Genomic DNA, 26,040 nt, shown 5'->3' with positions numbered 1-26,040 from the left:
GATTATGTCAACAGCCCTCCCCTAGGAGGAGGCTAAAGGCTGCACCACCCCTATGATATTCATTTTGGCCCATCTTGGGACCCCAACCTGTGTGACGAATAAGTGTGAAACACTCATTTTAAACAGGAAAACTGGAGCAGCTGGCTTATTTGGAAGCCTCCCTGAATAATGCTACTTGTTTTGCCCACTCCTTTGTTCAATGACCTCTCAACACATTTGTTCCACGTGATTTTGCCCATATAATTTGGTGCATTCACTGTTTCCCTATATCATTTCATGTATGTCTATGGGATCCGGGTAACTAGGCTGAAATAGCTCAGGACTGTCTTCCTGTAAATTTCCTCTCCATCACCACCCCACCACCTACTAGAGTCTTTATAGACAGACACTTCACTCTTACTGACTTACCCAGTAAATCGATTAAGTTACTGAACAAAGAAAGAGCCATACGCTTAACAAAACAAAAAGGGGGTTTTTTGGAAGGAGGGGCTGGTTGGCAGAGGCAAGGATTGAAACTTAATATCAAGTTTAATAGGGTGATACTGAGTTGCCACATAACACAAGAAACCCTTGGAACCTTCGCTCTTTGATTTTCACTTCGCCAAATCAGTACATGCTTATTTTAGATTCCTGCTTCATCTCAGCTTAATTTCTCTGACAAATCTATTTTAACCATCTTTTCTCAAGTTTAACTAGGCTTAACTTAAATGTGACCACATTTTTCCTCCAGAAAAATCTCATAATACGTATGTAGGACTTATGTCACGGATTGCGACTGCTTTAGTTATTCAAGTTATCTTTTCTTGACAATGCAAATAAAACATGCCATCTTGCCTCCTAAGTGAACTGCAGATCTACTTAAAGATAAGAAATACAACAGCCCCCCCCACCCCGCCCAGAAAAATAAAAAAAAAAAGAAATACAACAGAAGAGTAGAAGGTGTAAATAATCACTAAATTCTGATTAATAATTTTCAAGATTTTATCTAATATAAAATTATACATAAAGCTAAAGTTCCCTTAAAAGATGTCTGGACCTAGAGTCACTATTTCTTACTGAAGACCCTAATGATAGTTTTTGAAAAAAATTTTTGAAGTATAGTTGTGTTAATTTCTGCTGTACAGCAGAGTGATTCAGTTATACATATATATATATATTCTTTTTCAGATTCTTTTCCATTATGGTTTATCACAGGATATTGAATATAGTTCCCTGTGCTATACAGTAGGACCTTGTTGTTTATCCATCCTACATATAATATTTTGCATCTTATTACTACTTTTTACTCTCACAAAAATGTATGTTTAGAAACTATATTTGATTTAATTAATAGATTTTTTTTGAATTTTTAACACTGCTTTTTATGAACACAAATATTCTTATTCTTATTTGCATTATATGTACATCAGTGGTAGAACTAAGTATTTTATTAGACTAAATATTATGTCAGCAAATCATAATTAAATGTTCTTTCCTAATCTAAAGTTCTCACTTGAAAGTAGAAAACTGTCATGGTCAGAAATATCTGAGCCATGACCATTCATTAGGTACGTTCAGTACTGAATTAGAATGTGATATTCTGACTTTTACCTTGTCCATTGACCACTTGTCATGGGAATGTTCTGCATATTTGTTAATGAAGTATTCCAACTTCTCAGGAATTGTAATACTATGAGAAAAATAAAGAAAAAAGGCTTGATTTTCACAGCACTTACAGGAAATCATATTAATAATTTACTCACAGCTTATGACTGCTTATACCCCATTCGATGCATAACTGTTAAAAAATCGGTTTAACAAGGTATTACTTTTCCATATGATAGGAACAATATAAGAAAAGTCAAGCAGATAAGGTTCTATCCACTCATCTTATAATGAGTCACACTTTATGTCTTAATGTAAGTTATATACAATAAAAATTACACATAGTATAAATAAAAATAATCAAAATGTATTCAAAGAAGAGGACAACAGATAACACCAATTTTTTCTTTAAACCTGAATGAAGATATAGTTAAATTCAACAAGCTTAAAGACATACTTTTCTCCCACATTCGTTCTTTGAAGTTATTCCTCCTTTTGACTTAAGTCTCTTAGGCAACAACTATAAATGGGTAAAAGACTGCTGAAATCTGACCTGTTCCATTTTTAAATGTACTAAAATTAATTTTAAGTTAATTGCATACAACTAGTGATATGTTAATAATTTTAAATGTTAATGGTCTATATATAAATTCTAGATGTTACTAATATGAACTATAGGGAAAAGTAATTAACCAATTCATGCTTTACGATTTTGATAACATTTCTTCTTGATTTCTTTCATGTTTAAATAAATATTTAATCCCTCGAACAGACGTGGAGTCCATGCAACTGAAGACCTAGTCTGATGGTAAATGTAAGACTTGGGACTATCAAATATATCTATGAATGGAAAAAATAACTTACTAACGCAACTAACTTTGAGAATAGAATTATAAGTAAAACCTAGTATAATGAGATGGTTTACTGTTCTTTTCTAGCAATGTTATCAGTTAGTAATTGAACTTTATGACATACACATACTTAAAAAACAATATGTAAAAAAAATCACAAGGATGTAGAAATTATTGCTATCACTCTGCAACCCTAGTCTGTTAAGAGGTCCCCAAGGGGGCTAGCCGAGGTAAATTAATATACATGCCCAACACTTATTCATTCATTGGATTTAATTAATCAACACCAAAGCCACAACACTGTTCTAATGTTATTTTAAAATCCTAGATTACATTGTATGTTAACAAACCACAAACTTACCCAAGTAGGAATGTGAACATGTGATATTTCGGTTTACTTACTTTAGAAGAGATACAAAGGATCAATCACATAAGCCAAATACTGGGGGGGGGGGGGGCAGGTAGAGTCTTTTCTCACAGGACTGTTATCAAATACCAAACATGCAAATTTAAGGCATTATCAAACTAATGGCATACCACCTGGCTTGAAATGTGGATCTGGTTATGGGAGCTAAACCAGCTGAGGGGCCAGCCAGAGACGTGAAAGTTGAACTCCCAAGCAAATTCAGATGCTGCGGAAGGTAACAACCGAGTGACTACCTTGCTAATACTGATCTTGCTGAGTCCCACGGAATGGGTAAGATAATGTGGCAGGAAGAGCAGCCTCCTTGCAAATGGAAAACCATGGTCCTACTTAAAGACAGTAACAACAACAAAAACGCTGACGGACGTACCCAAACATCCTATCTGTAGGGCAATTTACGCAAGTAGGTACATGGAAGAGCTTTCCTAACGATAAGTAATATTTTATCTGTGGTGAAGGTTGTCACACCGCATTCTCAATCCATGCTAAATTTTCCAGAAATATTCTCATTTGATACTCCCTTCACTCTCACGCTGTGCTTTATGAGGCTGAACATAAGCTGCTAACCCTAGGCCTGGCTGAGATGTAGTGATGATGAAGTGATCCCCCGTGGCTCACAGAAAGAGCTTTGCACTGCATGCTGGGAGCACCCTGATTCAAAGACTCTGCACAGAAGTTGGCTTCAATTATTAATAAACATTTAGGGTAGAATTTCAACTAAAAAATATAACTGATATACTTTCTTGATTCTCATTATCATAGATATTGCCATGTGGTTATGTACAGAGAATCCTGATGATATTAAGAGTATATCTCTTAGAAGGTATATCTTATCTACTTCTGATATTTGTATAACCATTATTATTACTACTATCATTTCATCAAGTAGAGGGACCCCTAGTAAAAGGATACCAATTCAAAGGGGGCATGGATGAGAGAAAGTTCACTTTAGTACCTTATTCAATTTCAGACTTCACACATCATTTACAATAAAAATCTGCTGCAATAGAAAGAGTCCATACTTTGAGGTATCAACAGGTTGTGGGTTAAAGTTCCCTTCAGAATCCATTGATGACTGTTTTTCCATCATACTGACATAATTTGACTCCATGTAGTCTGGAGGCAAAGCTCCCGCAACTGCACTCAGGCAAGGCAGTGCCAGTTTGAAAAGTTCTTGTTCATATTTCTGGGAAGAGATGGAGGACCAAAAAATAAATACTCCATTACTATTGAGCAAAAGCTGTCAACATGATCACTGCGGCTGACATGATGCTGTGAGAGAAAATCTGAATTACCTCGGGCTGGCTCAACTCCCCAAAGGATTCTTTCTCTAGAAAATGGAAACTATAGCCTGACATCCCATAAGATGAGATGACTGAAGCTTTGTACTGCATAAAAGGAATAAAATCTGGGCTTCTCTAAACGTTTATTCTCCAATATCGGAAATGAAGTGAACCTGAATATGCTACATGTATAACGTGTCTTTACAACATAAACATAATTTCAGTCAATGAGGACTACTGCTGCACCGCATTATAAAGACTAGACATGAGAAATACCCAAAGTATAACATTCCAGAGAGTAAGAAATTTTAACTGGTCTGTATTGCATTACAAAGGTATGAAAAATAAAATTCTGAACTGAGAAAGAAAGTCTATAGGAGATACGCATAATCAAAATTTCTGGGGAGAGGTATTTGTATATTAATTACATAATTAGTTAAATTTGTATTTGTAGATCTTTTAAAAATCAAAAATAATAATTCCTTTATTTATTATTAAAAAAATTTTAAATTGAAGTGTAGTTGATTTATAATGTTGTGTTAATCTCTGCTGTACACCAAAGTGACTCAGTTATACACATCTAGACATTCTTCTTTTAAAAAAATATTCTTTTCCATTTTGCTTTACCCCAGGAGACTGAATACAGTTCCCTGGGCTATACAGTAGGACATTGTTGTTTATCCATTTTAAAAGTTATCTCACTTTAAATGTTCAATTTTAAATTAAAGTTGTAAATTCTTCTCAAAATACCTTCTACATATTGTTTCAAAAGGGCTCCGGGTTTACCCAAGGCAATTCAGCAAGAAAAAGCATTGAGTTATAGCTACCAAATGTAATCACAGATAAACTTCCCTTATTATACAGTAAACTCTTGGTTATACTATTCTAGTCATCTGATAATGTCTCTTTGGGAATTCAAACTGATTTTGATTAATAATTTAAGCATAAGCATATGAAGCATGTTGTTCTGATTTTCTCTGAAATAATACACTCCCGTCTTCTGAAAGTATATGAACTATTCATTATAAATATGGCAACTATAAGGGAATGTCACATACATAAAGCACTGAGTACTTAAATCTCCATAGCAGCAAAGTGGGAAAAGTCAGTAAGGCCACTGGAATATTATAATTTTATGAGATTTAATATTTTATATTTTTATACTTGACAGGATTTCTTCAGGCTTTATAAGATTGGGGAGGTGACTGACTAGGGAGGGTTTGAGCCCAAAGAAGTCCAAATGTACCAGAAACTGATCAACCCATGTGCATAATTTCCTATAATGCTTGGCCATTTTAAAGTCAGAAAATGTTATGATCACAAGAAACATGTTACCCTCATGATTATGAAGTTAATATAAATTGCATTCTCAACATTTGTTATAAATGAAGAGAAAAAACTATGCCAAGTCTTGATGAGCAAAGACAGCATTCCACTATTCCACTAAGAATACTATCTTACCAAGATCCTATGGCTTTTCAGTTGTTTTATCATACAAATAAAACCGCAATTACCTTTTGAGACAGGGCATCAAAAATGCCCCAGAACAACTTTCTTGATAAATGAAGTTCTTCTTCTGAGGCAGCTCCGAAGTTTCCCCACCCTCCAGGCAGGCAGTAGTATTTCCAGCATCTTTCATAATGATTTGTCAGCAGCTAGGTGGGAAAACAATTCTAAGAGCACTGAGCTAAAGACACATGGTATATATTTTCCATTTCCTCCCACATGGCATTCTAATGCCATGTAATAAGGCCAACTGATATGGAACTGCTCAATCCCATGTGAATTCTTTTGGAGAATACTATGATCTTATACAGGACGGCTCCTTAAATTTAACGCTGAGCACAGGATGAAGACCAAATGACCAATTTCACAAATTATCTTGAACAGAATTATTTAGGAGGTTGTTTGGTTATCTGTGTACCCCTGAGTTCTACTTTAGTTGCTCTCATTTACTTACAATTGTATGACTTGTTATCCCCTGGAATCCACACGTGTAACAGAGGGATTGATGTCACAGTGACCCAGAGGATACAATACCTAAAATGTGCGTTCTCAAGGGACAATACCTCTGAATATTTGTGCTTCCTCTCTAACTACCCTGAATCATTACACTACGATTTGCTTTAGAACCGACATCTCTAAGTAAACTCCCCAAACTGCCCTACTTCCGTAATTTCTTTTTCTGTAGTTCTTTGGTGGTTTTGGATGTAATTTATTTTCTTACTGAGGGTCTATGTTGCTTAAGTTTTTAACCTACAAATATTTTGTGGGACTAAACTAGAAGTTCAAAGACATGGATGGAATTTTTCAATTATTCGGTAGCTCTTTGGATCATTTATTCTGGATATATAAACCGAAAAATATTCACAACTCTTTGCCAAATTAATAAAATTATTATTAATAATAATTAAAATAAAATTATTTTTTGAATAAACTGTAAATTTTTGGACCCTCTTTCCTATAGCTAAGGAGGAAAATAAATTGAGCATTACTCTTATTAAAGCTAACTAGGTCTCTTACTGTATAAATATTTCTTCTCGTTTAGTCTCCCTCACAGTTAAGAATCACACACACACATACACACACACACACACACACACACACACACACAAAATTTAGGAATCTCAAATGATGAAATATTGAGATCTAATTTGCTTAGAGTAACAGGCAAATATCTATAATGCAAAAGAGTTTTATCACATAAAGTGATACTGTATCTTTTTTCAGGTATTTGTATCAAGAAAATTTTGCATGACAAGCAAATGATAAAAACTGTAAAAAAAAACAGGATTTTCAGCAAGGATATAATTTACTTTACATAATTCATCAATTTCTCTAGATTTATTAAACCAAAATCACTTTTTGTAGAGAAAGATTGTTTTTGTTAAATATCTAGGTGTGTTTAGTGTAAGAGCAGCTGAAAAAAATAGCAGCTTATTTTTATCTTAAACCTCTTTTCACAGCACAATTACTGGGTGGCCATGAGGAAGAAATGATGTTTACCAGGTGGCAGAGCAGAGTGGTCACCTATAAAAAGTCCACTACAGGACAGTGACCTCCATGCACAGACCATGCCACTAGATCACACGTTGGTACACACCTAATACCTTAATCGTGAGCCAGGATTGGTACATTACATGACAGGAAAATATTCCCAAGTCAATAAGACAGGATGAGACTTGATCATTCACGAACAGAACAATAAAGCTGGGAAGCAAAAATGTCAGGGACTTTACTGTGACAAACTGTAACTGTATATACATAAAGATTATATTTGATCTTTATGAAATGATATTTGGAAACTGTCATTTGATTACCAGCTTAGAAAATGTTTTAAAACCTATTCTTTATGCCTTGAGGTTGCTAATACTTTAGGTCAGGCCTATTACCATGTTTTCCAGCCTAAGAATATCCTGGCTCATCTTTTTTCTTGTGGCCCATTTTCTTTCCATTGATTTCTATTTCCCTTGATTTACAGTAAACCAATCTTAGGATTTCTCTGGTCTTTTATTACTTGTTTATTTTAGGTTGAGGTACATGTATCTATAACTTACATGCCCATTTCAATAACCGGAAGAAATTTTCCAGCATCAAAGACCAAACATGATGTATCTGAGAGATATACATATTGTAATAGGAAACAAAGCCAGAGGACTCAGTAATCAAATAACTACAAACACTTCCTGTACTTACCTTAAGAGGCATCTTTGCATGTTCATTTAATAATGGGACATCAAATACTAATCTTCTGAGTAAGTGCTGCATCATAGATGGTCTCAGTTGGCTGGTGGAACAAAGCTAATTTTAATAATGAACATTTAATAATGTCTAAACTAAGTAGATAATTCACTAGACTAGATTATACACGCCAAGAAACTGTGCCTACACCTCTCTTCAGATGATGTTAATTTTAGGTGTTCCTAATCCAAAGATTAACCAGTAGTTACATACTTCTGTAAAAAGTTCCATTTCCAGCTCATCTCTAGCTCCCTGATCTGAAGACCAACCCTTATTTGCTACAGGAGACGTGCCTGTTCTGCTCCTTCCCTTCCTACCACTCACAACTGCAGACCCCACTGTTGCTACTAATTTAGTAAATGCTTCTTCCCTCACTCCAGTGAGTGGGAAGGGTCTTCAGTGACTAGATCTGAAGCAAAAAGAGGAGGGAGTGTAGGAGCAAGAGGAAGAGAAAAAGACTGAGACCGAAATTTTGCCAGAGGAGAAAGGGAAAGAAAACTAACACACAGTGACCATTTACTGTGTCGGCCATCCTGAGTGCTTCATCTCATTTAATATTTAGAAAAAATCAGTGAGATAGATATTTTGATTCCATTTCACAGAATTTTGGGGTCAGGGAACTAAAATTAGATTATGAACTAATCTCCTTTTTTTTTTCTTCTTCTTCTTTTTTTAACCTCCCTCAGTCCCATCTGGCTCCTACACCCATACACTCGTTCTACTATGAGTGAAAACCTTTCCTTTACCAATGTACTGGGCAGGCTGCAAGCTTTCACCTCCAAGAGCTCCCGTCCATCAGAAAGAAACCATTACCCTAGCTAGAGGCCTGAGAAATTATCACTTTGACTGTCAGAACCTCAAAAGGAGAAGATATGCTTCTGGTTTTCAGAGTAAGACCTTCAAACACTTCTATCTATAGGAAGCGGCTTTCCAGGCTGGAGGAAATAGTCTGTCTTCATCACTGTCACAATTGGTCATACTTTAATATTATACTACATGTATTTTTTATCTTTAATAAGTCTCTGTTTTCTCTTCTCTTCTGGAAGAGGAGTTAAAACCATCACACAGTGAAAAGGGGAGAATCTATTAATATTACACTAACGTGGCCGGCGACACCTCACACGCCAACATCCAGAATAGCATCATTGGTCCAACACCGTATCCAATGGCTAGATACCTAGAGAGTCTAGGAGGAACACTCCTAAACTTGATCAGCAGCAAGGGCACTCTGGTAAGACTCATACCCCAGCACATAAAATGAATTAATTTTATGGTCCAGAAATTGTTGACAATATTCAAAAGAATCTGTCAAGGGCCAGAGACTATATTCTCTTTCTTAAAGAAGAAGAAACTTGGTATAGACTTCATTGCCCACTTACCCACAAATAGAGAGTAAACACACTTCTATGGAATCTCGTTGAGCTTTGGTAAGTGAGCAGCCCTTAGAAAGTCTGTACACGGTGTGAAGTAATGAGTCAATAAGGGAAGCATGGTGCTCAGTGCCAGCAAAAAGAGGAGCACATCTTGTTAACAAAGGCAACACGGCCGTGCAAAGGTACCGATTGAGGGCCAGGGCCATGTCTGTAGCGCTCAAAGCAGCCTAGAAAGGAATTGGAGAGGAGACAGTCATTTGTGTTGGGCAGGAGACAACTTTCAAAGGGATCCACAAGTTGACGTGTACTTTCATTACCTAGAAAACGACAAAAGTACGTAATACAGAAATGGATTCCTCTGTTATAGATTTACCTGTGGTTCATATGCTTTTTTATCACTAAAAACAATCAATTTTCAATTGCTCATAAATAGATAAAAATGAATGAAGTAATATCTATCGCTTCAAAAGGCCCCAGAGGTTCATGTTCTAAAATAAAATATTGGGGGCTTCCCTGGTGGCGCAGTGGTTAAGAATCCACCTGCCAATGCAGGGGAAAACGGGTTCGAGCCCTGGTCCGGGAAGATCCCACATTCCGCGGAGCAACTAAGCCTGTGCACCACAACTAGTGAAGCCCCTGCTCTGCAACAAGAGAAGACACCACAATGAGAAGCCCGCACACCACAATGAAGAGTCACACCCGCTAGCCACAACTAGAGAAAGCCCGCGCACAGCAACGAAGACCCAACGCAGTCATAAATAAATAAATAAAATTTAAAAAAATTTTTTTAAATAAAATATCAAGGGTAGGATGGATGAAAGATAAAGACACTAATGATATCAAAGAATGTGACTGCTTCCCTTTACTAGGAGAGGTAAGAGAAAGTTTATCCTCATAGTAGATCTCAAATACATAAATTCTTTCTGAATTCTATATATGAGTATTAATTATATTTCTGTTCATGTCCACCAGCATCAATAACCAAAGGCTGATTGCCCTACCATGTTATCAACTATACTACTTAGGTTCAGAATTTCACATGAACACAACCAAAACAGAACAAAAAAATTCAGTTTCATTTTTGTGATTCTCCTCTCACAGCTTTCACTATTGCCAACTCAAGATCTGATTTCCTCTGATATCAAAAAGACTCATTTAATTGAGAATAATAGGAGGTTTTATTATAGCTACTAGAATAACATTTAGAGTTTCAGCTTATTTTACAATGTTTCAAATAGTAGAACACTTACACTGATAATGGCAGATTCTCAGTACTGGCCACTGGATTCACAGGACAGATTTGAACCTATATGTACATTAATAAATGAAGACACCGGGATGATACTGTAATTGGCATGACGCAGCTATGTCCACTAAACCTTCTCAATACTTTAACTGCTTTTGTTGAGATGCATAATTATTTATGTTGACTTCGAAGTGAACAGGAGCCACTGTGACCTCCCAAATCAGGGTTATATAAACTTTCTATTGTCTTCCATTGCACCTGATCAGAATTCTTATCTTACTCTCCAGGTTGTCCATTTTCTCCACTATTCAGTGAATTCCTTGAGGATATAGTCTATTTTGTTTTCTGTTTACCCTATGCTTGCCTAAAAATATAATAGGCACTCAATAACCATTTGGTGACAATGAATGAATGAATATATCTATGAAAGAATATCATATGGCAGAGATTGAAGAGTTAAAAGTTGCAGAAGTCATGTGCTCAGATCATTACCGTATCTAAAGAAGCAGCAGCCCGCAGATCTGGCAGAAAGCCAACCTCGAGAAGATGGAGGAGGAAATCTTGAACCTCAATTCCATAGACCCTGTCAAGGAACAAAACCATGGCTGCCTTGTGATCTGGGCAAAACCCCGCAGACATGTCAGGCTCCACCACATTCCCATCTAAAAAAGAGAAGGTGACACATTGTTGTTAATGAAATAGATTACAAATGGCTACTTTCCAGCCTGCTGGTGTTTTAAATAAAGTTATCCGGTGAATGGTTTTCTGTTCCTCTACTACCCTCAAGCAAGGGCTGGGACTTAGCTGAGGCAATATGGCAGTGCAATGTAAACCCATGGTCATTTAAATGTTATTTGGGCATCCACTTGCTAACTATGTGTATGATTAGGACACAGCATTATGCCAGATACCGAGAAGGAAACAAAATGGCACCTGAAATCCAAACTGTAAAACTGAGAGTAAATATCATAAAGCTAAAATGTAAAGCAAGGTTTGCATTCTTTCAATACAAGAACCTCTTGAAAACTTAATAAAACATTAATAAAGTTCATGTACCCTATGTGATAATCATGGTACATTTACATCATTTACATATTTATGGCTTAGACAATTACAGAATAATGAACAGAACTCCAGGAACCAGTCTGACTTTCAAATGAAAGATGTTTCATTAATCATAATAGCATTTAATAACATTTAAAACATATTTGAGAGCCATATTATTTTCTCTATCAACAGTCAATGCTTGATGCCTATATGGAGGAGCGAATTCCTTAGTATAACTCTGTAGATTCAGAGATGGGATCACTGATATGAAGAATTAGGGAATTATGTGCCCACTGAAAATACTGGAGAACAAACTTGTTTTCTGTTTGACCATGTGATAATTATGCCACATTGCTGCTGACCACACACTATAAGACTCTGCAAATACTATCACAGAATCTTTATTACTGATGCAATGTTGGAGAAAGAAGGACCCAGGGAAAGATGATACATGACCATACCCATCCTGAAAGAACAGTCACAACGTTTTTGTTTTCATTCACAGTCGATGAATGAATTTGATATTTGAATCACGAAAATGAACAAATAACAATGTTTTAAAGGAAATTAGACTGAAGACTAGTACCAAATCACTTCCATTCCTTATAATTAATAATAACTAATACACCTAATACCTTCCTTCCTGTAATTACAATAATAAGAATAACAATGCTTGTCATTTGTGCTGTTGTCAGGTATTGTGTTAGGAATGTTCCACACCCACTTTCATACAATTTTCACACGTGCACTATGAAGGTGGTATTATTATCTTCCTTTAACACAAGATAAAAACCGACTTTCAGGGAAGTTAAATAACTTGTCCAAAATTGCACATCTAAGTCATTGGCAAAGTTAGATTTAAACTAAGTAAAATTGGATTTAAAATCCAACCCGAGGTAATTTAATCCTTAGGTTAAATCAGCATGCTCTAATTTTTGATTAAAAATCTACATGAAATTCCAGTTCCATCATTCTCCTAAAAAAAATCACGTTATAGGTAATTTATAGTTATAGGATTCTATTCTTCTAACAGAAAGCTGTGCCTAAGGAAATGATAAGCAACTCATTGATCTTGAAATAAGATCTGTTTTTTAAACACTCAGTCAGGTGGACATTCGTTTTAAGGAATGCTACAGCTCCAGCTGCCTGGGGATGAAGACTCATGGATTGGCTGCTGCTTTATGTTCTCCGTCTCCTCAGACACACTGGGGACAGTAGAGCTGATGAACTGCCTCCGCTCAGACCCCTGGAGAGTGAACTGGCACAAGGAGGGCCAGCTGCACCGGCTTTACCCTGTGCTGCCTGCATCGTTCATCCACCTAGAAGTACTACCTCAGACAATCTGCCCAAACCTGTCTGAACCAAGAGCTGCAGGAAAAGAATATCTACTTTTGAGATTAGATACTTGCCCCTTAATTTTTCTAAACTCCTCTTTCTTTCATTATCATTTTGGGCTACCCTCTAGGTCTAGGATAAGTATAATAAAAATGTATGAGACCCATCAGAATGGCCCTCATCAAAAAGTCTAGAAACAACAAATGCTGGAGAGGGTGTGGAGAAAAGGGAACCCTGCTACACTGTTGGTGGGAATGTAAATTGGTGCAGCCACTATGGAGAACAGTATAGAGGTTCCTTAAAAACACTAAAAATACAGCTACCATATGATCCAGCAATCCCCCTCCTGGGCATATATCCAGAGAAAACCATAATTCGAAAAGATACATGCACCCCTGTGTTCATTGCAGCACTATTTACAACAGCCAAGACATGGAAGCAACCTAAATGTCCACCGACAGAGGAATGGATAAAGATGTGGTACATATGTACAATGGAATATTAGTCAGCCATAAAAAAGAATGAAATAATACCATTTGCAGCAACATGGATGGACCTAGAGATGATCATACTAAGTGAAGTAAGTCAGACAGAGAGAGACAAATGTCATATGATATCACTTATATGTGGAATCTAAAAAATGATACAAATGAACTTATTTACAAAACAGAAAACAGACTCACAGACTTAGAAAACAAACTTATGGTTACCGAAGGGGAAAGGTGGTGGGGGGAGGGATAAATTAGGAGGTTGGGATTGACACACACACACTACTATATATAAAATAGATAATCAATAAGGACCTACTGTATAGCACAGGGAACTCTACTCAATACTCTTTAATAACCTAATTGGAAAAAGAATCTCAAAAAGAATAGATATATGTATATGTATAACTGATTCACTTTGCTGTATACCTGAAACTAACACAACATTATAAATCAACTATACTCCAATATAAAATAAAAATTAAAAATAAAACTCATGGCCTAGGAAAAAAATGTATGAGAAAGGCCTTAGCTAATACTGAGGGCAGGGTACTAATGTTTAGAGACCAACTTCACATACTAAATACAGAACATATAATAGGAATTATCAACAATAGCTGGTGATGCTTAAAGAACCAACTGACTTGTCATTGAAACCTAAGAAGAAATATTGATGGTTTGAGTTTTTTAAGTTGATTTAATGCATACCACGGCAAAATAAAAACATACAAGTTTCTGTCCACATTCTCCATAAAAAGAAAGAAGTTAAAAAAAAAAAAGCATCAATTTAACAATGACCAGTAGACGGTGTTTTAAAAATTAGCTTTCAGTGTGACTGTGATAGTTCACAAAAAATCCTTTAAATCCTAAGGTAGACAATATACTGCATATTTATGACAAAAAAGTCATAACGTTACTATAACCCAACTAAATAGGACAGGAAAGAAACTAACTTGGAAAATCTTAAAGGCTAGTAAAGACAGATAACTGGAGGCAAAGGAGGTACACTGAGACTTTTGGGGCAATTCTGAAAGGGACATCTGGACACTCTTACAGTCCTTGTTTTTGGTTCTTTGTTATTACTGATTTTAACCTTAAAGGCTAGCATTTCTTTATTCCCTAATCTGTGTGTCACTGGTATTATTCTTATCTTTTTTCCTGAGAGTGTCAATTTTGTGGCTCAGAATGTAGGGGAAAGACAAGATATTTTAGCTAAGTAAATGAACGCGAGTTAGAAGTAAGGTGAAAAGAAGGTAAATGAGGAGAGTCTGTTTATACACAAGAAAGAGAAACTGCCTAAAGTGGGGAAGACAAAAAGCTAGGGGACAATTTTTAAGGTCCAGCTTTCCCTAAATTTAGAATGAGTATTCAGTTATCATGGCTGTTTGTGTCACCTGAAGATGTGGGTGTGTAAGGTTAGCAAACACGAAACTTTACTTCCTAATAATACGGCCGGCAAGTAGGGTAGGCCGCTTGCCATTGCACAGTGGTCCCCTCATTCTAGACTTGAGGTATTGACAGCTAACCTTCTCTGGGCATAATTCATGAAAGAAAAGAGTCATCAGGTGTACTTCCTGTCTAATTATGTTTTCGTTCTAAAATCAGAAGTTTGTATAAAAATGATATATGTAACAATATCCAATAAGGTCTGGAAAACAGAGCAAAACTGCCATTGGAAAAAGGGAGAATAAAGTATAATTTGGGACCTAACATTATCTTTTAGGTGCCTTCAGTAACTGCTTAAATTTTTTCATGGGAGGCAGAGAGTGAATTACCAACAGGGATTTGGGCCTTGGGCCCAGGCCATGTGCCATTTCTGTTGTAGTCTGGGCTAGTGCAGGGGCTCAGCGTGGGGGAGAACCGGGGCCTTATCACCACCTCCACAGTAAAGCATCGGCTCCTAACTCCATCCTTCCTGAGCTGGGCCCTCCCATCTCCTCCCAACCCAACGTGAGCAGGGCTGTAAGGAATCACAGCTTCTGGGCGTTTACATGGAGAGTCTGTTGACTTTATTTTACATGCTTTTGAGTTAACATTGGAAAACTAATCACAAGCAGTTCTAAACCAAAAATGGCATGTTGTAAAAGAACAATAAACGTTGAGTTAAAATGGGGAGAAACAAATCTTTCCAAAATGTTCTCCTCAGTCTTGAAAAGAGCACTTCTTTCAACACACTGGCAATTTTTAAATTGCTAAGTCAAAACCTATGACCATTGTTTTAGAAAAAAAGCATTATAAGCAAGTGACCACAAAAACTATCAAAAAGAGTGAATTAAGGTGTTGCTGTCAAGAAAGAGAAGAAGAGGGGACCAAAGAACTCTAGGAGAGACATTAGATAAAACAGTTGAGATGCTTATTTCCCTTTTCTGGAAACTGAAATGTCACCTGAGAAAGAATTAAAATCTCTTCGGAAACAGAGCTGTTTAAAAACAATGCATGTAGAAAATATTTTATAAAAAATATATTTTTTTAATTGGGGTATCGTTGCTTTACAATGTTGTGTTAGTTTCTGCTGTATGATGAAGTGAATCACCATACATATATCCCCTCCCTCTTGGACCTCCCTCGCACCATGCCTCCATCCCACTGCTCTAGGTCACCACAGAGCACCAAGCTGAGCTCCCTGTGCTATACAGCAGGTTCCCACTAGCTATCTTTTTTACACATGGTAGTGTATATATGTCAATCCTAATCTCCCAATTCATCCCTCTATGTCCACACATCCGTCTTCTACATCCGCATCTCTATTCCTGCCCTGCAAATTGGTTCATCTGTATCATTTTTCTAGATTTCACATATATGCGTTAACATATATACAGTGGAATATTACTCAGCCATAAAAAGGAATGAAATTGGGTCATTTGTAGAGATGTGGATGGATCTAGAGTCTGTCATACAGAGTGAAGTCAGAAAGAGAAAAACAAATATTGTATATTAACACATATATGTGGAATCTAGAAGAATGATACAGATGTAGTTCATTTTTTAAAAGAAACTTATGTAGTGTAACTATGCTGCAGGGAAAGAAACCGTGGGTACTGATGATCTTATTGAAAACATCACACCATCCACGCCCAACTGAATTACAAAGAATGGAAATTCACCTTACCTTTGGCTATCGTTGGCATCTGAAAAGCAATGCTGATTACTCCCACCAAATCTCCCAGTGGAATCAGGGATCTCAAAATAGACCTGATTCTGATGGCTTCTCCCTTAGCAGCATGAATCAGCTACAGGCAGAAAAATAAAGGAACAAAGAATCACTTTGTGAAATCAATGTTCTAATTCTATCTAGAAAATTGGAAGAATAGGAATCCAAGTCTAAAATAATTTTCTGTTAATTATATACATATATATAAAGTTAGACCTCTTTAATAATAGAACCACTCTATGATAAAGCAATTCCACTCCTGGGTATATATCCAAAGAAAACAAAAACAATAATTCGAAAACATATATGTACCCAAATGTTCATAGCAGAATTGCCTAGATATAGCATCCTAAGTGTCCATCAAAAGAAGAATGGATAAAGATGTGGTGTGTGTGTCTATCTCTCTATATCTATCTATATCTATATAGATATAGATAGATATACACACAACAGAATACTACTCAGCCATAAAAAAGTATGAAATTTTGTCATTTGCAACAAAATGGGTAGACCTGGAGGGTATTATCCTTAGTGAAATAAGTCAGAGAGAGAAATACAAATACTGCACATGATCACTTATATGTGGAATCTAAAAGATAAAACAAATGAACACATATAACAAAACAGAAACAGACCCACAGTTACAGAAAACAAATTAGTGGATACCAATGGGGAGAGGGAAGGGGGGAGGGGCAAGACAGGGGTAGGGAATGAAGAGATATAAACTATTATGTATAAATAAATAAGATACAAGGTTATATTGTACAGCACAGGGAATACAGCCAATATTTTATAATAACTTTAAACAGAGTATAACCTATAACAATACTGAATTACTATGTTGTACACCTGAAACTAATATAATATTGTAAATCAATTATACTTTTTTTTTTTTTTAAGTTGGTTGTAGGGTATTTTTATTTATTTATTTATTTATTTGTCGGTGTTGGGTCTTTGTTTCTGTGCGAGGGCTTTCTCTAGTTGCGGCAAGCGGGGGCCACTCTTCATCGCGGTGCGCGGGCCTCTCACTATCGCGGCCTCTCTTGTTGCGGAGCACAGGCTCCAGACGCGCAGGCTCAGTAGTTGTGGTTCACGGGCCCAGTTGCTCTGCGGCATGTGGGATCTTCCCAGACCAGGGCTCGAACCCGTGTCCCCTGCATTGGCAGGCAGACTCTCAACCACTGCGCCACCAGGGAAGCCCTCAATTATACTTTAATTAAAAATTTTTTTAATTAAGAATAAATAATAAAGTTGAAACTCTCTCAGAAAGTGCTGTTTCAGGCTTACAGACAGATATTTACTTGCCACACAATTTTCATTGACTTCAGCACACACTGAGTCACATACTGCAGTCTAGGCCAACAGGTATATCCATTAGAATAATAGTTTTTATCCTCTCTGGGGTATTAAAGTATTTTAAGACTGATAAGTCTGTGAATGCTTACCCCCCAAAATTACATATAAATATCTATCCATAACATGAGCAGTAATACTAAGGGAAGAATTATTATCTTTATGTTCTGAACATATACTAATATTTAGGCTGGTTTAGCCTGTTTTGTTTTGTGATAAAAATGTAATTGTATATCCACCTATATTCTACCCTGATTTCTCCCAAGGATGGGTTTATAATGTTGGGGAAAATGGTGAACATGGATCCTAACAGGTGTTTTAGACCTTCACTGGCTAATGAAGTATCTATGAAGATAGTGGGCCTGACATAGTCAAGGATCTCAGCCCGTCTCTGCAACAGACTGGAAGCTTCCAATGCCAGGGAACGTATCTATTCCTTCACCACAGAGTGTGAAACACAAGCACAATTTCTGACACCTAGGAAGTCCTCAATTAATGGTTGTTGAAGGTGAATAAATTTCTGAAGTGCCAAGGTTAGTCCCTTATTAAGTCACTTGGTTGTTTTTCCCTTTAATATAATAGAACAAAAATCTTCTATTTATTAGCATAATTTCTCTCATGGTTCCTTTGATCTTCCACTTTAACAGGAAAAGAATGAATATTGTGAGAATAAAGTTTTTTCTCTGCAATGACCTTCCAGCACACAAATTTTTGATAGTCTATTCCCATTTACTATAATGAAAATCTCATTGACAACAAGTTAAGTCGTTACAAAAAATCAAACTCCAGGTTTTCTAACATTCTAATATTTCTCCATTCTGCGATTCCTCTCTGTTCACAACAAAAGATTACATCCAGAAAGCAAGAAAGTTTTAACCTATGGGTGTGAGAGAAAGAGACAAAAACAAACAATCAAACCCCGCTCCCCACACCGCCCCCCCCCCAAAAAAAGACATAGATTCGAAGGGTAGGGAGAAAGGTGATGTGTTATAACAGTCACTTTGGCTTCATGCTCAGAGCAGTTAGAAGTGTATTTGCTTTCTTCCCCAGGACTGGTCAATGTGCTTCAGACTCTGGCTGTTTGCCATCAACAGATCATGAAGCTAATTTTATGGGCCCTGGCTAGCATTTTTAAATTAATATAATGAAAGAAAACAGAATAGATTAGAATAAAGTAGAAAATAGCAGAATGCATTACAGAGTAAAAGTAAGTATCGTTCCACGAACTTCAATTACCTTTTGGTCAAAAAGTTTATGAAAACACTAATCAATAGGGTCTACATAGCTCTTTCCTTTCCCCTGACCTGCTCCCAGCCCCACTTTCCCTTAAACCCGTGGCAGCACGTAGCAGCTCCTTCAATAGGACTAAATATTATATAGCAAGGAAATAACCCTTGATAGGAGTGGTGCTTTCTGCGTGCACTAAAACAGGAAAAGACACTGTATAGGAAAAATAAGTTCTTTCCTGCTTAAAGTGTGGGGAGGCTTATATGAGTTTTAGAGATATATCAGTAACTGACTATTCTATTAATGACTCATAACAAAATCTCATCACTAATTTCTGTAACCAAGAAGATATTTCCAACTAAACAAACACTTGTTCAGCAATGAGGCTGCAGCGATTATTTTTAATGGAGCGTGAAGATTGCTGGTTTTGTATACTTTTGTGGTTTTTGCCAGTGATGGATGTCTTAACAAAGAGGAATAAGCCAGGATTTTTGTTGTTGGACCCCACGGCACTTACATGCATTTCGGGAGCACAGCGTCCTAAGAGGTCAATCAAAGCTGCATAAAATGTCATGATGGCATTCCCCATGTGGATGGTATCATCTTCCTCCTCTTCTGTATCACTTTCGTGGATTTTTCAAAAGAAACAGAAAGAAAAGCAAATGGGATAATAAAATGACGTTTCAGATTTATTACATACGTCTCAGAGGAAAGGGACCAGTATGGTAATTAATTCTGCCTCTTCTGACACTTTTCACATATGTGTTTAATATACAGCTTGACATTCCAAAAAGGAAAATAAAAATGGGTTAAAGACAAGATTTGAGATTCTATCACCAAGAATGCATCTGTGGGAACTTTAATATTAAGATCCCTTCAAAATGGAAAAAAAAAGAGGAATTATTAATTTGATGGATTCTGCTCATTTCTACTGGCAGACAAGATATTAACAGAAAATAACTGATTGAAGAACTTGTTAAGTTTACTTTTGTCAACAGCATACACTTAGAGAAAGAGTGACAAAGATCTGTCCTATAAGATGACATATACAAGGCACCCAGTACGGTGATTTGCCCAGAGTACTTCATAAACGTGATTTGATTTACTCACCTCTCTTTACTCTGCCCCACCCACTCACTCCCAAGTAATACAACATGAAAAACATAAATATTTCATCATCTCGTTGATGAGAGACAAATTTGGATGGCCCTGGAAGATCATGTCATTCCTTGTTTAGTGGCCTGGCCGACAGCTGCCTCTGCTGGACTCAGCAGTCTGCAGAGTAACAGCAAGGCCTGTTGACAATATTGTTCCTTGCAAGCAATGCTGTTCCCAAGGTCCTCAGGTGCACACCCGCTCAGGTGGTACTCGACCAGCAATCTCTTGATATATTTTCTACTTGTTGGAAAAACTAAGGGATTCCTAGTTCCTCAACAGCTAACTGATAAATATGTAACTTGCTCTTGGAGTGCTCCCAGCCTGGAACCCTGGCCTTGCTGTCGATGGAATATTTACGCCAGGTCTCTAAGTGGGAGAACCAGGGTTTGCAGGACTACCTCTTTGCTTGGAAAATTGCCTCCAATAAGCCCTATGTTATATCTTTACCAGTGGTGCTAGCAGTGTGGTTACATGGCCCCCTAAGCAGGACACTCAGCTCCACAGATTAAAAACATAGGAAGCTGGGGCTTCCCTGGAGGTGCAGTGGTTAAGACTCTGTGCTTCCACTGCAGGGGACATGGGTTCGATCCCTGGTCGGGGAACTAGATCCTGCATGCCGCGTGATGCGGCCAAAAAAAAAAAAAAGGAAGCAACAGGTCTGGATGAATTTATTGCTGGAATCAAGTATTAACAACAAAGACTATGGAGAAATGTAAGGTAGTCGCTGCCTCCCCGGTCACCAAGACCTTAATAAAGCATTTTACTCCTCAAAGTGACAACATCCCCTTTTCTCTGCCACCACACCTGTTTAGTTAAGTCCCCATCCTCTTGCTAAAAGTCTCTTTCTCTCTTACTATTATCATGAAAACTCGTTCCAGCTAACCTCCCAGTAAACTCTATTCTAATTTCAAAGGCTCACCTGCCATCATTTGTAAGAACTCACTACTCCCTAGATCCCTGAGAAAATTCACAGAATACATCTCCTCCTACAACCTAAGTTTTTTTCGACTAAATCCATACAATCTTCCTGAGGTCTCTCTTTGTTCATTTACCCTATTCCAGTGCCAAATTCCATCCCTTCTCTCAAAACACATTTCATTTTCAAGGGAAGAAATCCGGAGTACCAGAGAATTATACTGCAATTAAGAGAACGCAAATTATATTTTGTAAAATTAAAAGTCAAGTAGTATCATTTAATCTTAAGAGTGTGTATATTCGACCTACGGGGTTTTGCTGGATCCACTAGTTGGTGAGGGACCATCTCGAGAAGGATCCTCAGCTATTTTTATGGCTTCTTCCATGGCTGCGAGCAGACCATTCCCACCTTCCCCCCTCAAGGCAGGACCGAAACACTCAGGCCTCCGGATGAGCAATCTCACCACGACATTTGCATTCTCCTCCACGCTTTCCCCTAAGATCAAAAGGGGAACAGGAGTAAGCAAACATTGACTACATGGAAGTTCTGAGCAAACAATGTTATACTAATCTGCTTATATTTAAAGAAAAATAACTAACACCTAATAAGGTAGTAGTAGAGCCAAAGTTGAATCCAAATTACTAGTGTTGTGTCCATAAGACTCAGTAAATTTCTTTTCTTGCACTTAAAATTTTCCAAGTAAAGAAAAGCATGATGGAGGTATAAACTATTCATTTTTGTTAATTTGTTATAGGAAGTGAAGTCATGATCCTAGCTATTATTAGAGTCTAATTATAAAAACAGCAAGAATGTAAGTGCCTAAAAGTTTTTATTTAATAATGAAAGCCCAGCATCACGATCAAAATTAATATTACAAAATAAATTATTACTGTGAAAAAGCCTACTGATTATAAAATATTCAATTTCTTTACTACTATCTACTTCCTTCATGAAAATGCTGGGATGCCTCATTATTTTATACATCTATTTTTTTTGCAGTTTTAATAATGACCATAAAAGACCCTAAGCGATTCATCCTACCATTACAGAAGACAGCAAATCTGAGAAAGTCAAGATATCGCTCTCCTTCAACTGGATTCCACCCAATGTCTGGATAACCCTTTGACACCAGCATCTGACAACTTTGCAGTCCACAACCAGCCAAATATCGCACCACCTGCAAAAACAAGATGATAAGCAAAAACGTTACCCCTTGGGTGAGATACTCATTAGAAGCTTGCGCTAGACATGGTAAATGTTATTATCAAGGGATGGTTTAAAACAAATGCATTTTTGCAAGTTCTTTTTAATCTCATGACCGTCTATATGAACCCCCTTTAGTAAAACCTTAGAATTAAGAAATACTGACAAACTGTAACAAAGTGCTATCACAGTAAAAATGTTTATGAATGAACTCTATGAAAGAAAAATATTCCTAAATTTCATATCATTTGAGACTTTTACCTACAAGAGTCATAATATTTGATAAACTTCAAAAATGCCTAATGGCCTCTGGCCTGGTGTAAAACCTGAATCCATCTGAGATAGTGAAAGATCCATCTGAGATACGATGATATTTTTAAAAAGTGAGCTTATTTCCAAAATAAAATATCAGTTTAATGGGGGAAGGGGTGTGTGTGAGAGGACACCTAGAGAAGTGGAGAAAACTAAGCTCAGAGTCAAATATCGTTGGGTTCAAATCTGACTTGTATTAGAACTTAGTGTATCATCTTGAACTACTGTTTCATTGTCTATTAAGTTTCGGATAATACTACCAACCTTTCTGTTTTGTTAAACTTAACACATTAAAATTTCTGCTTAGCTCGGCCTTTAAAAATATTCTGTCTTATGTGAATGTTGGTTCTCTATACAAGATTTCATTAACAGAACCAGTTTTAAAAGAAATCCCTAAAAAGAAAAAAAAAGGAATCCCTAAAGAAGTCACTATCAATGGTAGCAGATGGTTGGAGGAGCAATTTATCAAACAAAATAAGCTACACCCAGCTCAGTCACAAGCTAAGCCAGGCTTAAAAATAAGTAAATAATACAGCTAAAAATATTTTACATCATCCTTATTGAGGTATAATTTATGTACAATAAATTCATCTATTTAAAGTATAAATTCAATGATCTTTGAGAGATTTATCCATCTGTAAGAACCCACAATCAAGATGTAGAGCATTTTCCATTGCTCCTCAGGTCCCCATGTCTTTTGCAGACCATCCGTCCCTACAAGCCTTGGTCCTGACAACCTGCTTTCTGCCACTACAAACTAGATTACATGTTCTAGGACACTGATACATGCAGTCATCCATTATGGGTATTTCTGAGCCTGGCTTATTTCACTCAGAATAACGATTTTGAGATTCATTCAAGCTGGAGTACATCTCAGTCCCTCATTCCTTTTTATAGCCTAATCATGGCATCTCACTACTTATGGAAATACCCCAGTGTTGTTTATCCATTCACCAGTTGTCTGGTGAGCTGTCTCCAGTTTTGGGCTCAGATGAATAAAGCCATTATCAACATCCATGTACACATCTCTGTGTGGACATATATTTGTATTACTATTGAGTAACTACTTAGGAGTGGAAAGGCTAGGTGCATATTTATGTTAGGTATGTTTAACTTATTAAAAATAATGCCAAACTGCTTTCCAACTGACTTAACCATTTTTCATCCCAACAGCAGTAGATGAGCTTTCCAGTTGCTCCAAAGCCTACTCAGTGTTCAGCATTGTCTACTTTTTAAAAATACTAGCTATTTTATCAGTGTGTAGATAAAAACATTTCAAATTATATATGGGAGAAAATTCTCCAGAGGTTATTTAGAGATGCAAAGCTTCATGACGCTTGCCTGGCATGTCAGAAGGATTTGGGGAAGAGTTCACTTTTTCATGCTTTCAACAGCTATGCGTTGAGCATCTACCCAGTGCCAGTGTTAAGACTGGGAAAAAGCAATGAGTAGCAGAGGAAAAAATGCCCTGTACTCACTGGCCTTACATTATGGTAAGGAGTAGATTTTGAAAAATACATAAATATAGAGATTTTAGTAAGATATATTTATATTAAAATGTAATTTTAAACCATAAATATTTAAACTATAGCACAGACATGGAAGAACTGAAAAGAAGGTGACTTTGGAGGAATTACTGTAAGGATGTCTGGAAAAGAGCCATGAGGACGTCTGGCAGAAGAATATTGCAGACGGAGGGAACAGCAAGGGCAAAGGCCCTAGGGCACGAGCACACCTAGCAAGTTCCAGTGACAGCAAGGGGTCCAGAGTGGCTGGAGCCAAAAGAGAGACCCGGAGGACTGCAGGAAATGAACTAAGACTGATTGGATGGAGCTATTGCAATGCCTCTAAGTGTATGCTCAAAGTGAGATAGGAAGTCTTTCGAGAGTTCTGGGCAGAGGATTAATATGATCCTTTCAAGAGACTCACTCTGGCTGCAAGGGAGGGATCAGGAAGACCACTTAGAATGCAACTGCAATTAAAACATGGGGGAAATTTATCCATATTTTGGTAAACATATATGTGGCCTAATATGCTTAGAGTGCATGGCCTTCAGTATATCAATGATACCTTGCACTGTAATATGCAAACTTCTGTGATATAAATTGTATATATAAGATGTTAAAACAATTTCTTTTAAGAAATCTAAACTGTATGATTAAAGCAAAAGTGACAGCAGATTACCAGGAAAGGACAAAAACGCAAAAGAATATAGAGTAAGTGGATTCTCTTTCCAAAGAAAACTGCATGTGATCAGAGGAAATACCTTATCTCAAATTTCTTGTTCTTTATAACTTATAATATTACATATAAGTGTAACATATTTATAATACATAGTATATTATAATTATAATAATTATAACTATAGTATAATTACACTTAAATATCTTGAGAAACCACTATGAACAAGTGTAATTCACACAAACACACGGGGCAGGGATGCTGTTTACCTTTTCCAGATCTGGCTCCCGCAAAGCTAAGGCTAGTTCATTATTATCCATCACCGAGGCTGCTGCCACGTCCAGTGGCGTTGAACCTCTCATAGCTGGTGAGGCTGTTCATTGAAACAAAGATGAAACAAAACCTGAATTGCGCTGCAACTATGAATTTCATGTAAAAAAAAAACCTTTCACTTAGAATTGAATTTCTAAATGCAATACGTATCACACTAATCCAACTTAATTTATATTAAAGTTTAATTTTAAAATCCAATATGTAAATCCCTTTTATCTTAAAGATTAAATGAAAGTCATACATTTACTTACCAAGACCAACACTGCTGTTTTCCAGTAAATAACTGAGATGATCGAACATTGCTTTCTGATTCTGCCTACTTATACGACAGAAGTAACAGAGAAAACGGCAACAGTTGGCCACCATCTTGGGAAAAGTGATTTCCTACATAAAGAGCATTTAGTTAGCTGGGAAAGCAAAGGATCTTTATAAAATTGAGTTCTGAAGTTGAGGTCTCAATCAGGTTGCCCATCCGTGTGTGCCCATGTCTGCCAAGCCTCAGGTACAGAAGACCTTTGAATGTCCAGACTTGGACTCATCTAGTCCTAGAGCCACCAAAAATCAAGCCTGGCACTAATTTGAAGCCTCACTGTCATCAATGGGTTGATCTGGAATTAATCTACAGCCCTAAAACTAAAGGTGGCATGGGCCTGGTTTAGGAATCAGGCAGGCTCAGCTGTGATTCCTGACTCACATTATTCAAGCTGCGCTTCCTTGGGGAATTATGCAATCTTACTGATTCTCTTCTGTAAAATTGTAATAAGATGGATGATAATATTTACTTGAGGCAAAGGAGGGAGAGTTCAATGAGACATATTGTGAAAAATACCCAGT

General features: G+C 36.9%; 1 protein-coding gene across 7 annotated transcripts in view; it reads right to left on the bottom strand.

Annotated features, from left to right (window-relative positions):
* The window catches only part of RYR2 (ryanodine receptor 2), a 429,286-nt gene that overhangs the window by 179,511 nt on the left and 223,735 nt on the right, over positions 1 to 26,040 (bottom strand). For all 7 annotated transcript variants that reach the window (XM_057530902.1, XM_057530903.1, XM_057530904.1 and 4 more), the window contains exons 38-49: positions 25,458 to 25,590; positions 25,143 to 25,246; positions 22,219 to 22,354; positions 21,486 to 21,672; positions 19,621 to 19,726; positions 16,482 to 16,602; positions 10,995 to 11,164; positions 9,263 to 9,483; positions 7,839 to 7,929; positions 5,657 to 5,797; positions 3,882 to 4,045; positions 1,591 to 1,669 (exon numbers count right to left, since the gene is read on the bottom strand). In XM_057530902.1, coding sequence (XP_057386885.1) covers positions 1,591 to 1,669; positions 3,882 to 4,045; positions 5,657 to 5,797; positions 7,839 to 7,929; positions 9,263 to 9,483; positions 10,995 to 11,164; positions 16,482 to 16,602; positions 19,621 to 19,726; positions 21,486 to 21,672; positions 22,219 to 22,354; positions 25,143 to 25,246; positions 25,458 to 25,590 — 1,653 coding nt within the window. The remainder of the gene's footprint in view (positions 1 to 1,590; positions 1,670 to 3,881; positions 4,046 to 5,656; positions 5,798 to 7,838; positions 7,930 to 9,262; positions 9,484 to 10,994; positions 11,165 to 16,481; positions 16,603 to 19,620; positions 19,727 to 21,485; positions 21,673 to 22,218; positions 22,355 to 25,142; positions 25,247 to 25,457; positions 25,591 to 26,040) is intronic.

This window comes from Balaenoptera acutorostrata, chromosome 16 (assembly GCF_949987535.1).
Source record: "Balaenoptera acutorostrata chromosome 16, mBalAcu1.1, whole genome shotgun sequence".
Taxonomy (NCBI): Eukaryota; Metazoa; Chordata; class Mammalia; order Artiodactyla; family Balaenopteridae; genus Balaenoptera; species Balaenoptera acutorostrata.
Note: the sequence above shows the minus strand (reverse complement) of the source record. Positions and strands in the feature narration are given on the sequence as shown.